Genomic DNA, 14440 nt, shown 5'->3' on the forward strand with positions numbered 1-14440 from the left:
GGCTGAAAGAAGCCTGAGACTCACCCAGAGACAAGTTTCTAAGGCCACTGGCAGTGCTGGGGTGTCCCCGGCCTCTGACCTTAGGACACGTAGGCACAGAGCAGACACGTGTAAGAACGCAGATTAGCCCAAGCAGGCAAAGCACACAGTGAAGACACGTGTGCAGTTCTGAGGAATACAGATACCGATGTCGTTGGCAGTTTTGTTCCGCGGGACGGAAAGCTGGAGCTGAAGAACTCGAAATAGTCAATAGTTTCCAAAATGCTCGCCTTTTTCTTTTTGTACGTCCTATTTAAGATTATCCAGTGTTCAGAATTTTAACTTTTCCGTTAATAAAGTAGGCAGAGAACATGCACCTCGGGAATCGTTCTTTCTTGCATGTAAGTGATAACCCCCCGCAAAGTCGTGTCGCTTTTGCAGGTTGGTGTCTGAGTTACCTGCAGCTTTTCAGGCCTGCAGAAAGTGACACCCTCCCCTTTGTTTGGGGACTGTGCTGGTGTCTGGATTGGTCCAAGCTATTGGACTAAGGAGGAGATGAGGAAGCTAATAGTAACCACTGGCCACAGATTAAAAGTGAATAAAACAGTGAGATAAGGCTGGGGGATTTGAATCAAGAGGAGATTTCCTTAGGTAACAGACCTAAGCATAGTCTCAATACTTTTGCTGCTCTGAAACAGTCCTCGCAAGTTGCACAGTGCCAAGTAAACTACGAGTTTAATACTCTCCTTAAACCAATATGAATTCGTCGAGTCCGTGTGCGCCGATGCCTGTAAACAGTAGTGACACCACCAGCTGACATGAGGCTTGAATAAGACGCGTCCGTCTCTCTGAGCTCAGTGTTCTCTACAAGAAAACTGCAAGAGAACATAAGAAGTCGCTGCCTCTGACATCACGGAACCTTTTTTGCTAACTCATTTCAGGATATGAATGAGCCATCAAACTTTGTGGATGGATCTGTCAGGGGCTGCCGTGATGAAACTCTTAATAAGCCACTCTATATGCCACGTATGTAAAATGATTACTTCGTCAAATTACTTCCCTGCTCAAAAACCATGAAAGTTTTCCCCTTATCGTCAAGGTGAAGCTTAGTGTGGGAGAGAAAAAGCACTCGTAAGCACGACGTAAAGATCCCGAATGAAATAACCTTGAATCAGTACAAATAAATAAAGAAACCACTAATCAAGCATAGAAGTAAAGACTTGGAAGGTACGAAAGAAACCGAATAGTGCAGGGGGCCTCTGATTACACTGATGACTATCAGTTGATTGCTAAGACTGTAAATAACCCCCCACACACCACAGACAGCCCCTCACCGCACGCACGCGCGCGTGCTCACACACACACACAAACACACACACACGCTCTTTAAGTAGAGAATGAAAATCTGGTCCCTGCACTCTTCCTGCCATGTTCAGAGCTACTCCATGAAGGACACACCCTGGTTGACCTGTAGTAAAAACAGAAATAGAGACAGGACTTGGGGATTAAAAGGCACCTCAGAAAGTTGAACTCTTACCTTACAGAAACCTAAGGAAGGAAGTGACTCACCTTCCTAAAAGCACTATAGAAGCAATTTGTGGGATGGAATCTGGGGTCCAAGTTTCTGATGGCTAGGTCACTGCTATGCTTCCTGTTGCTCGCTAACTTCATTCCTTCCTTCTCATCCTTCCTTCCTCCCCTTTCCTGCTTCTCCTCCCTCCCTCTATCCCTCCCTCCCTTGCTCCTTCCCTCCCTTCCTTCCCTTCCTTTCCTCCCTCTTTCCCACCCACATTCCTTCCGTATTTTAACTCCTTCCTCCCTTAATATTTGTGTATCAAGCAAGTGCTGACACCTCAGAATGATTCAGCAACATTAATAATACACAGTTGATTGAAATAAGAGCTATTCCCTTGAGAATATTACCATCTAGTGGAAGACCCCGTCATAACAACAAAGGAGCAAACTAGCTAGGATGGCACTCTCTAAATGTTAGAGTTGGAGCAAAAAGAAGGGTGCCTCTACCAGCTCTACACACTGTCCTTACCCTTCGTTAGTTACAGGTCACAAAACATTGATTCTGTAGACAAATAATGTTCTGGACATTGGAGCTGTTATTGGTAACAAAGTCGTTGATTGAAATAGAGAAATGCCAAGATGATGGGCTTTTCTAGCGAGCATGCAGATCAAGTTACTCAGGAAATAATTCAGCATTTCCTCCCAGATCTGGAGTCCAGAGCCAAGGGCCTGAGCAGCAAAACCCTGTGCATGGAGAGTGAGCAGATCCTGCCAGACGGCACCCCAGTGCAACACTACAATGTGCACAGCCTGTACGGGTGGTCCCAGACCGGACCCACCTACGAGTGAGTATGTTTTTGTCTTTACAGCAAGGATCATATATATATATATACATATATATATATATGTATATATATATATATACATATATATATATATATATATATATATCTTGTATCTACATGATGCAAGTTAACTTGGTGAATGTCAAAATATCAGGCCTGGTTTCCCAAGCAACCACACCATTTCTGAGTTGTATTAACCAAGTAGGTTGCTACATGCACCTTTTTAAAATAAGCAGCTACTAGTTATGGCTACAATGGCAATCCTGCTACAGTACATAAATATCTCCAATGAGCATGCTATGCACCTGAAATTTACACAGTGTGATACGTCAAATATACTTCACTAAAAAAAGTAAGGTGAGCAGTGAGGTCGTGTTGAGTATATTCACAGAGTAGTTAGAATACGGCAAGACCTACAATTAAGTGTTAGAACAAGTTCATCATCCCAAAAGGAAACCCTGTACCTATTAGCAGTCATTCCTCGCCCTTATCCCCACCTCCTGGGCCCCAGCAAACACTGATGTACTTTCTGTCTATATGGATTACCTAATCTGGACACTTCATGTAAATGGAATCATATAATATGTGGCCTTTGGTGTTCTTCTTTTTCAAGATTGTTTTGGCTATTCTGCATCCCTTGTATTTGATACGAGGTTTAGGATCAGCTTGTCAGTTTCTGCAAAATAGTAACAAAGATTTTAATAGGAATTGCATTGCATCTGTAGAGCAGTTTGGAGAGTATTTCTATCTTTACTAATTCTTTTTCTTAATTTATTGGGGTGACAATTATTAGTGAAATTACATAGATTTCAGGTGTACAATTCTGTATTACATCATCTATAAATCCCATTGTGTGCTCACCACCCAGAGTCAGTTCTCCTTCCGTCACCACATATTTGATCCCCCTTACCCTCATCTCCCTCCCCCTATTAAGTCGTCTGATCCATGAACATGGACTGCCTTTCCATTTCTTTCAATCCCCTTTAATTTCTTCCTACAACGTTTTATAGTTTTCAATGTATAAATTTCTGGCCATTAGTTTTTCAAATATTTTTCTACCCCTTTCTCTTCTTTCTTCCTTCTAAGATTCCAATTATATATATGTTGGTGCTTTCAATGGTGTCCCACAGGTCTCTGGGGTCTTGTCTACTTTTCTTCTTTCTGCTCTTTAGCCTGGGTCATAGCTATTGACCTATCTTCTAGTTTGCTCATTCTTTTTTCTGTTAGCTCCCATCTGTTGAGCTCAGGCCCTCTAGCACATTTTTAATTTTAGTTATTGTCTTTTTCAACTTCATAATTTCTGTTTGGTTCCTTTTTTCAAAGAACCAGCTCTTTGCCACATTAATTTTTTCTATTATCTCTTTCTTCTCTATTTCATTTAAGTTTGGTTCCTTTTTAAATAAGTTCTGTCTCCTTATTCACATCCTCTGTTTAGTGAGACATCATTGTCATACTTTCTGTTAATTATTTACATATGCTTTCCTTTAGCTCTTTGATCATATTTGTAATAGCTGACTTAAGGTCTTTGCCTACTATGCCTCTCAGCAACATTTTCTGTTGGCTGCTTTTTTTCCTGTGTATGCAGCATACTTTTGTAGTTGTTTGCATGACTTAATTTTCTTTGTTGAAAACGAGACATTTTAGACAATAAAGTGAACAGCTTTGGCATCAAACCCCTCACACACATACATACATACATACATACATACATACATACATACATGCATGCAGGTTTTTTTGCTGTTGTTTTTGTTGTTTTACTTATTGCTTATTTGTTTAGGAACTTTCCCATCTAATTCTGTAGCTTCTGTAATCCCCTGTAGTTTGTGGACACTGAATTCTCTGCTACCCCCTTTTTTAAAGTTCTTTTTTTGTTTTTTAAGCTTGGCTTCCTTGAATACCCCTGGATCAGTATAATTTAGTTGTCAGATAGTGGTCAGTAGGAAGATTTTCTTTGTCAAAGCAAAACTTTCACTGGATAAAGTGAAACAGGCCAGGAAGGCTTTATTCAAGGCTATTACAATAAGAGAGAGAGACCAGAGTTCAGTCTGAGCTCAACTTCATTGAAATAGAGATTTTGAGATCTGGAGTGGGGAGTTCTTAGGCCACCTGTGTTTGCTAATTGACATCACTCAAAGGAAAAGTAAATTTTCTCCTTTCTTCAGGACAAGAGGTAGTTTTACAACTTGGAGGGAGGAGATCCTGCTGAAGTACGCTCCTGGACTCCTACAGAGACTGGGGATAAGGACACAGCTTCCTTGTTAATTACATTTCAAAGGGAGGTCTCCCAAGTTCCTGAGAAAGACGTACTGAGGTTGTAAAACTAGCAAGAGAGCTTTAAAAAGATATACATCTCAAAGGGTCAGAGAAAGAATTTACAACTGAAATTTTTCTAAAGTAAATGCTCTAAAAGGGAGATCAGGCTCCTAGAATCAGGAAGAAGCCTGCCTAAAGTTTAGTCAAGCTGAGGGAACATTAAAGCCATCTTAGTCACTTTAAATGCCTTACCTCTATGTCTTTTACCCTTTGCCAAGGGGATAAGTATGAGAAGGCACACTTTCAAACTTCAGACAGTTTGTAAGACAGCCTTACCTTTCACTTCCTGCTTGCTCAGGGCTGCGAACGGCCAGAAGTGAATCATTGGAACCTTTTCCTTTCATGCTTCTTTCTTGGACATACATAAAGCCTTGTGCATATGCAGTCTTTTAGATCCCCAGGAATGTTAGGAACTCTACAAAGTTCTCTATGGCTCCAATTCTCTAGGATTTACTTTTTAATTCCTAACCTAGCTTTGGTTTTCCCCAACTGAAACCACAGCCTGAGCACCTATGATGTTGCCAGAAAATTGTTGTTTTATGAATTCCCTGGGAGTGGGAATGTTTTCTCCCTGCTGAATTGAGCTCTGAGTTAAATCAAACGGCCGCAACTCCCTGGGAATAGAGACTTTTTATGGGACTGGAAGTTAGAAGAAAAATTATCGTGCTCTGGGAATGGTGCCTTTAAGACTGCTGCTGGCTTTTGGTGCCAATGAGCTAGGGAAGGGACAGGCTGGAAATTGTCCCAAGTGAAAAAAAATCTCACGTGACTCACTGTCTTACCAAGATTTAATAGTTTCTCTTGGATAGACGACTTTCATTTCTTCCTATGGCTGATTAATTTCTAGAGTTCTGAAATGGTCAGTAACAAAGTTCTCTGCGTTGCTCACATCCACCCTTACTCTATATCCTGCCTTATTTCAGGCCTTCATTATCTCTCACTCAGATGTGCGAGTGTGGACACATGACCATCCATTTTGGGGTTTATTTTGGTGTGAAATATTGGAAGTGACCTAAATGGGTTAGGTTTCCACTACAGTAGCTAGCTTCCTTTCCTGACATCATTTATTGAATAATTCATCTGTGTCTATTGATTTTGATGCTTTATTTAGCAAATATTTGAATTGCATTATATACAAGCATCTATAATAGACTTTCACTTATGTTCCATTGATTTTTCTCTCACATGGTTGTTTTTGTTTTCCGGCTCAGGCTGCAGGCAGCCGATCTACCTTCAGTCCAGAAATACTTAAACATCTTTTATGTATATTTGCCTCAGTGCGCACAGTTTACTCTGGTTTTTGAGGAGTTGTGTAGGAGAGAGAATATGACCAAAAAGGCCGTCGTCATATCTACTTTTATTTGGATCCCAGACCTTCCTCCTCGCTCTTTAAGTGACCTTTGGCAAATTATCTCACTTCTCTGAGCCTCAGTTTCCCAATAGTGAGAAGAGGTGAGGTTGTCTCAACAATGCACACGGAAGAGACCAGTAGAATACCAGGAATAGAGCAGTCGGTCCTTAAATACATCTGTCCTACACCTAATTTCACCCCCTCTTCCTACCCCTATGTAGACAGCCAGTTAATTTAATTTTTTTAAAGGAAAGGAAATCCACATTTTCGGTGATGCCTCATCTCTAGTTGTCCTGCTGTGAAGTTCCCTGGGACCCTTAGTGTCACTTCTAAAAAACAGATGCTTTCAGGGAAGCTCTGGCTAAAATGGAGCGCTGTGCTCTCTGTAATGAAATTCCATGGCTACCCACCCTCAAGTTCGCCCTCATTTCACCTCCTCCTTCACCTCCAAACAGAGCTGTGCAGGAGGTGACGGGACAACGAGGGATCGTCATCACCCGCTCCACGTTCCCCTCTTCTGGCCGCTGGGGAGGCCACTGGCTGGGAGACAACACGGCCGCGTGGGACCAGCTGAGGAAGTCCATCATTGGTGTGTGGGCTCATTCTGCTGGTGGGGAGGGGCCTGGAGTGTGTGCTCTTTACCTGAACTGATTGTGTCTAAACACCGTCTGTGTGGGCAGTGACAGCCACAGAGCTGAGTTCTCTACAGGCGTGAGTTTTCATCTATCCTTATCTTTTGATATTTTCATCATGCATCGCCCAGGACTTTCAAATGGGGTACAGAAGAGACAGGGCCAAGCTAGCCTCCCAAAGGGCAGCTTTGTCCAACACAGCTGTGTCTTCTCATTGCAGGCATGATGGAGTTCAGTCTCTTTGGAATATCTTATGTAAGTCATATGGGGGCCGTTACTGATGACCCAGTCAGGTTTCAGTGTGTCTGCAACCTACAATAGTCCCACCTCTTGCTCTGATTTTGCATCTTCTCAGACAGGAGCAGATATTTGTGGGTTCTTTGGCGACGCTGAATATGAGATGTGTGTTCGCTGGATGCAGCTGGGGGCCTTTTACCCATTTTCCAGGAACCACAACAACATCGGGACACGGGTGAGGTGGCAGTTTATACTGCTTGTGTTTCATGTCCTCAAATCACAGCTTCCTTTTAACCCTCAAAAGTATCATCATTATTTGTTGAGAAAACTCATAAAAATCACCAGAACCTCCATTTCTCGGACAACTCACAGAGTTTAAAACCCCAGAATTACCAGTGATTTTTGAGAGTACACTTTTTCTCCTCTCTTGGCGGCTTAGTGCCTATGAGGAGAGAAACATCGAGGGCTCCCTAGGGGACTGAAATGAAAGAAGCTTCCTTTGCCTTTAAGGATAGTGAGTCTGGATTTTGCTCGAAGCCATCCAAGATATGTTAGTGTGTCCTAGAAAGCCATCTCTACACACCTGCCAGGGCTAAGGCCAAACCTGAGCAGGAGACTTGGGGTCCGTAAGGAGGAAGAAACAAGAAGCTCTAGGTTAATAAGATGGCAGGAGTGGAGGAAAAGGGTAGGCTAGAAATAAAGGGAGACGTGGTGTGTAGCCTGCCTATGGGATATGTGCCAGCTGGTCCTTACGGGACACTACGAGGATGGAGTAAATGCTCCTTTATCCTTTTAGAGACAAGACCCTGTGGCCTGGAACTCGACCTTTGAGAAGTACTCGAGAGACGTCCTGCAGACCAGATACACCCTGCTGCCATACCTCTACACGCTAATGCACAGAGCTCATGCCGAGGGCAGCACTGTCGTCCGACCCCTTTTCCATGAGTGAGTGTCACCTGTGCCCCAGCAGCAGGTCTGGGCCTGCCTTATGAATAACTCTCGGCAGCAGTCGTAACAGTGTCAGTAACATTTTTATACTTATTTTTGTAGGTTTAGTGATGACAACACCACGTGGGATATAGACGATCAGTTCATGCTGGGCTCTGCCATCTTGATCAGCCCGGTGCTGCAAAGGGTGAGTTTCCCATCGCATATCTCAAACCCTCCAATCACATAAGCTAAAAACAGAAAGGGTATTCGAAAGATCATCTTGTCCGGCTCGCTGGTCTTTGTCTTTTTTTCAAGGTCTCCATTAAGGAAAACTTAACCTCAATGGATTTCTCATTTTAATGTCTTGTCATCATGTATCTTCATAAAGTGGACCTTTTGAAAAATTTTATTGTTCTGGGTATATGAAGAAGTGTCCAGTATTGTTCTCGATAAAACCTCCAGACTCTTATAATCATGAATAACATTCCCATTTTTATCTTAATTCTACAGAAAGAATTTTAAAAACTAAAGTTCAATGATTGGACTATTCATAACGACATGTGGATTTTGTGTTTCAGAACATTTTTGAGATCCTCGCTTATTTTCCCAGAGCCCTTTGGTATGACTATAGCACGGTAAGAACTAACGTATTTTGTGGAGCACCAAATTGTTCCATACAGGCGGGGGGGAGGGGCTAGAGTTTTTGTCTGACTTCCAGGCACGTATTTTCTAAGGTAATAATTTTCACCTTTTCAGCCACACAAGGTCTGTTGAATACAAGTATCCATGAAAGCATAACTAGGTAAAATCTGACACCCGTATCACATGGACACTCCCCCCCCCCCCGCCCTCACCTTTTCTGGAGCATAAAGAGAAATACCTAGATTTCCAGTTTTTAGCAAAGCTGCAAATCAGAGATTTTCTCCTTAGATTAGTAGTGTTGTGCTGACTTTCCAACACACCTCCTTTGGAAGGAAGGACTGGTGACAAAGCATGCGTTCACTTCCTCTGTTTCTCTGTCATCAGCCCTGGTGTGTACCCTTCCTTCCAGGAATTGGGCAATGTGTCGACAGGCGAGTGGAGACGCCTGGAAGCCCCCCTTGACCGCATCAACCTCCACATCAGAGGAGGTTACATCCTGCCTTGGCAGGAGCCGGCCATGAACACTCAGTCCAGGTGAGGAGGGGAGGTGGTACCCGATGGCCGCACTGGTCCATAACGAGGCAGCCTCTCAGGAGCTGCACACTGCAACCCGGCTCTGTGCGTAAATAAACCAAGTCACAGACAGCATCCCTGACGTGCTTCTGGGAGTGCCTTTTGTATGGCACCTGGAGGAGGATGAGTCCATGAAGTCGGTCTTGGGGACATCTTCTATCTGTAGCTTTGTGTCAAAGGTCTTGAGGGCAAGCATGTACCTTTTTCCACACTATTCACAAAAACAGGGATCTTAATGAGTGCTTTGATGTGTGATGGCTATCCAGGGGTTTTGTGCTCATTCCCAGGTCAACTCTGGTTAACTCAAGGAGAAATTGTGTATATGCATGCATGTATGTAATATGTAATATGGATACATACATGCATCCATATCACACTAAGGAGAACCCATTGTATCAAGAGAGACACACACAGAAAGACACTAACTCAGAAGCAGAGAAGTTAACTGTCAGCCTTGCTGTGTAAAGCATGGTTTCAATATGCAAGAGGGCTTTGCAATGACTCTTGAATAATAAACAGGGTTTAGATGTTTGAAAATAAGGGAAAGAGATATTCTGGGAGGATTGAAGAACTTCACAGACTGTGTAGATGCCTGACCACTGCGCTATACCCCTGAAGCTGAAGTAGAATAATATTGAACGTCAACTATAATTATATATACATATTATATATACATAATGTATATATAATATATATATATATATATATCTAGTCACGGGATGTAACGTACAGCATAGGGAATGTAGTCAATGGAATTTTAACAACTATATACAATGTCAGACAAGTACAGACAAGTAGTAGATTGGGAGACGGGTATCACTTTGTGAGGGGTGTAATGACTATTACATTGCTTTGTACACCTCAAACTAATAAAAAAATATATAGCATTTTACTTGGAAAAAAAACTAAAGGTATAAAGTGAGTTGGATTTGGGGAATAGTAAACCATTGAGTATAACTGGAATGTTATACTCAGAGAGAGAAAATAAATAAAATCCAAGCAGGCTAGGATCAGGTCATGGAGAGTTATGAACGCCAGGATAAATATGCTACATTTTATTTTGTTCCGTAGCAATCTGGAAGCTACTGAAGGGTGGTTTTTTTTTGGGGGGGGGGTGTCTTCTTTTTTGAGAAGAACTAGCTTCTTATCATATTACTTAGACTATGTATATAAGTAAAGTATGTGTATTTGATTTTTGAAAGTTGAAGTTTTACCAAATGTTCCATTAAATTTTCAATGTTTGTATCGATTAGCTTTTAAGTGTCTTGTATTTTATCTCATTTTACCTATGTTTGGAGTTTTATGTGCATTTTTAATCCATTACCTTTCCTTGTTCTGGATGCATAATATTTTCAACAGAAGCTATCCTTCATTCTTATAACCTATAATCTCGAGAGAAATAACTCTTTTTTTCATAGTCGACAAAAATTTATGGGATTAATTGTTGCTTTGGATGACAATGGAAAAGCTGAAGGCCAGATGTTCTGGGATGATGGAGAAAGCATCGGTGAGTATGAGCTTTCCCCGGTCCTCCAAACAGCGCTCAGAAAAACCACACCCTAGAGGCTCAGGATATAATTGGCACAAGCTGAAAACCTCTCATTTCTGCTACTGTTCACAAGGTAATGGCTGGAGGAACATTTTTGCAACTTTGGGCTGCTCAATATTATAGAAGAGTATGTAGTACCCAGCTTTGTAGGTCCAGCAACTGATGTTATGGATTCAGTGAGGGCACAACAAGCTCTGTGTAACTGTCTTACTCTGATCAAAGAGTGTGGATGTAAATATCAGGCTGACAGTTCATTCTCAGTGGTTCCCAACCCTGGCTGTATTATTTGGGCCAGCCATCTATTACCAGGCACCCTTTTCCTCCTAAGTAGGCCCACTCGGGAGACAAATTAGAGCTTCAACAATTCCTTAGTGTCTCAGACACAGGGAATTAAGTGTTGTGAAAAGCATATTTCTATCAAGGAAATATTACTATGCACGTGTTCTTTCCCCAATCTAGGGACATGATAGTTCTACCTTAGATCATTGGTTTTTGTCACTATAATCAGAACATCCTCTTCCTCAGATATTTCTACAGAAATATTGATACACTGTTACCAACCAACGCCATTTTCCAAGACTTATTACTGTAGACCAGAACATTCTAATCTTGAACCTGTCACAGTTTCCAAAATTATAGCTCATTTTTCACTAGTAATATTTCTAAAGGTTTCCTCCTTTAAGTTTTCTTCATTATTAAGGTAACATTCTCATTAAAGAAACACATCTTAAAATTAGAAAATTAGGGAAACCATCACCACTTTTAACATTTTTGCTCTATTGCTTTTTCTTTCATATTCCTTAAGACAATTCTTCATTTTTTATATTGCTGGAAACATACTGCCTATTTAATTTATGAATCCCATTTCTTTGCACTTATCATATGAGCATGACAGAAATATGGAGCCGTACCATGAGTGAGGTACTGTTACTCTCTCCGTTTGACGGATGATAAAATGTTAAGTCACTTGCCTGAGTTTGTACAACTACTAAGTACAAGAGCGGAGATTTTAATCCACATCCATCTGACTGGAGAACTTGATCCTGTCCACTCTCCTTTGCTCTGAGCCTTTATCATCGTAGCCACGGGAACTCTCACGGCTATGTGCTCTCCGGGTTGGCACAGAAAAAACCAACCAATAGGCTTCACACTTCTTTGCCTATGGTAGAAGACCTTGATTCAACCCAGGTTCTCTGGTTTTTGTCACCTCCTGACCCTCACTTCTAAACACCCTCTTCCACGTGCATGTCTCCACATTAAACTGGGGTGAATTATTCCCTCAGCTACTACCTTGGATGCTGCACAGAAAAGTCATGTTATCCTGGTCAGTAACTGTGATCCCACCGGGACGTTTTCTGACTGCATTAAGATTATATGCTGTAGTTGCACTAACGAGTGGCTACTTATTCTTTTTTCTTGCTTGCAGATACCTATGAAAATGGCAACTATTTCTTGGCAAAATTTACAGCAGCTCAGGTAAGACATTTTTACTGAAATTTATAAATCCTCTTTCAGTTAGCTGCAGATTAAACATTATCAGTTACCTGTATAAATACCGGGGGTGCCAAAAAAATGTATACACGTGACTTGTATTCATCCTTTGTGATCAGTATATAATGAGTGTTACAATTTTAATACAGTTTTTTCCTTTCTTAAAATGTGTATACATTTTTGGGGGCACCCTCTGTATAATATCCCACATCTTAATAGGAGGACCTTCCTGCCTTTATAACTCAGGTCTGTTGACATCGAAATAAGTAAGAAACAGTCCTTATTTTGAAAATTATCTAGTGTACCATTATTCTATAAAATGAAACTTGTAATTCGTATAATGCTGGGGGGAAAAATGAGTCCTTCAATGTATAACATTCCAGGGATGAGAAAGCATCTTTCTGGCTGGTACAATTTGGAAGGATAAATGCTAGATCAACTGTCTTTTGCATAACAGTAGTGCCTACCAAATAACCACAAACTTTCAGTGGCACGTAACAAGAAATACGTATTTACCTCACCAGTGTGCGGTATTCAGATGATATGGGCTGGTCTTTGCTGATCTTGGCTGGCTCACAGACGTCTGCAATCATGGGTCTCTTAGTCTGATCCTGTCTGTACTCATTCACATACCTGAGGGCTCAACTGGCTGTTAGATGGTCTAACGTGGCTTTATGGGCAGCTCTGGGCGTGACTTTTTCATGAGTATGGAAATGGGGAAAAAATACAAGTGGAAATGTCTGAGTACTTTTTAAAATCTCCATTTGCATCGTATCCCATTAGCAAGGCAAAGTCACATGGCCAAGCCCAGACCCAAAGGTGGGATAAGATGTCCCATCTAGAGAGGGAAGGCCTTGAGAAATGACTTGAAAGGGGGTATGGATATGGAGGGTTGAGTAATTGGAGACAGTGATGTAATCAATCCACCATGCACGTTTAGTGATCCCATGGAGAACCTATATAATTCTAATTAGAGTGGGAGGATTGTTCTATGTCAAACTTTGAATCTGCTTCTCTATAATTTTTCCTGTTGATGTGAACTAAGGATTAGTATAACACAAGTCTATTCATCTTTTATACGTAACAGTGCTTCGAGTGTTTGAAGATGTCTATCATATAGCCCTCCTATTTTCCCTTCTTGGAATTATACACCTCCGGGCTAACCTCACACTTCCTCTATTATGTGCTTATACTGGTTTCCAGATCTGATGATTCTGGTTAATGTATAATTAGTGTAGATTTCTCTTAAAATATGGTGCGCAGGATAGAGAGAATATTTTAGAGCTGCACTATCCAGTATGATAGCCACATCAATATTGGATATCATCAAATTTATTGTAGCAGGTACTCGGAAAGTATGTCTTCACGATGTGTTTAATTAAGAATAAAACAGCAAACCAGTACAATTGTAATTTGAGGTTTCATAACACTTTAAGGTAGAATGTAGTTTATCAACAGATGTTATGTATTTTTTTCTCCTTATACATCCTTTATAGAACACACTGCTAATCCAGACCATACACAATAAGTATTTGAGTGACTCGAATCCACTGAAAGTTGGGTATATTAAAATCTGGGGACTACTCTCTTATGTGACACAAGTCACTGGTACCTATGACAACATGCAAATCACGATGTATTTCAAAAATGACCTCATCAAACAGGTATGTCTCAGGAGAATGTTATTATATCATAAGTTAATTTTATTGTCCTGCAAAGTTATCACCACTGCTACTATCATTGTTATATTTACTTGTATTTGAAAGGCTATAGATATGTGCAATAGTTATGCTCCTGAAAAGCTGCGAGTGTTGAATCGTATTGTAAAAAGCACAACATCAGTGGCCCTGCCAGGGCAGCCCAGGGATTAGTGATCAGTGTTCTGATGAAATTTTTTCCAGGTATTTCCCAAAAGAAATTGTGCTTTGTCTTAGGGTTGTCTAGGTTGTCCCAGCCTAGCATAACAACTCTTATTTACATCTAGGGCAGAAGCTCACATGACAAAGGAAAGCGTGATCCCATAAACCTGTTGTTGGAGTTTTCCCCCTACTTCCTGAAATTACTCAAATCCCTGGTCAAATAGACACATCTATTTAGGTTGGTGAAAATTGGCAGTAAACTGTGGTCATCATCAAAATGAATGTGTCCCACCTGTGATGCGAGAGAAACTGTTTTGGTTAACCAAACAGTGACACAAACAGGAGAGTCTCCTGGACTCTATAGTAGAGTCTGCATTAGTTGCCAAAGCCAACTAATCTGAAGATGTATCGCCAGTAGCTTAAGTCAGGTACTTGCATTATTACATATATATATATATATATATATAAAACACATATACATGCATTATTACATATATATATATGTATATATATATATATAT

At 41.0% G+C, this 14440-nt stretch overlaps 1 protein-coding gene across 1 annotated transcript in view; it reads left to right on the forward strand.

The window, feature by feature from the left end:
- The window catches only part of LOC308492962 (maltase-glucoamylase-like), a 172235-nt gene that overhangs the window by 151209 nt on the left and 6586 nt on the right, over positions 1-14440 (forward strand). Inside the window, exons 83-94 of the mRNA XM_081038512.1 lie at positions 921-1005; positions 2201-2339; positions 6462-6595; positions 6859-6893; positions 6994-7110; positions 7672-7820; positions 7926-8010; positions 8384-8440; positions 8857-8981; positions 10439-10527; positions 11996-12045; positions 13557-13724. Coding sequence (XP_080894638.1) covers positions 921-1005; positions 2201-2339; positions 6462-6595; positions 6859-6893; positions 6994-7110; positions 7672-7820; positions 7926-8010; positions 8384-8440; positions 8857-8981; positions 10439-10527; positions 11996-12045; positions 13557-13724 — 1233 coding nt within the window. The remainder of the gene's footprint in view (positions 1-920; positions 1006-2200; positions 2340-6461; positions 6596-6858; positions 6894-6993; positions 7111-7671; positions 7821-7925; positions 8011-8383; positions 8441-8856; positions 8982-10438; positions 10528-11995; positions 12046-13556; positions 13725-14440) is intronic.

The sequence above is a fragment of the Rhinolophus hipposideros genome (assembly GCF_964194185.1).
Source record: "Rhinolophus hipposideros genome assembly, chromosome: 25".
NCBI classification, from domain to species: domain Eukaryota; kingdom Metazoa; phylum Chordata; class Mammalia; order Chiroptera; family Rhinolophidae; genus Rhinolophus; species Rhinolophus hipposideros.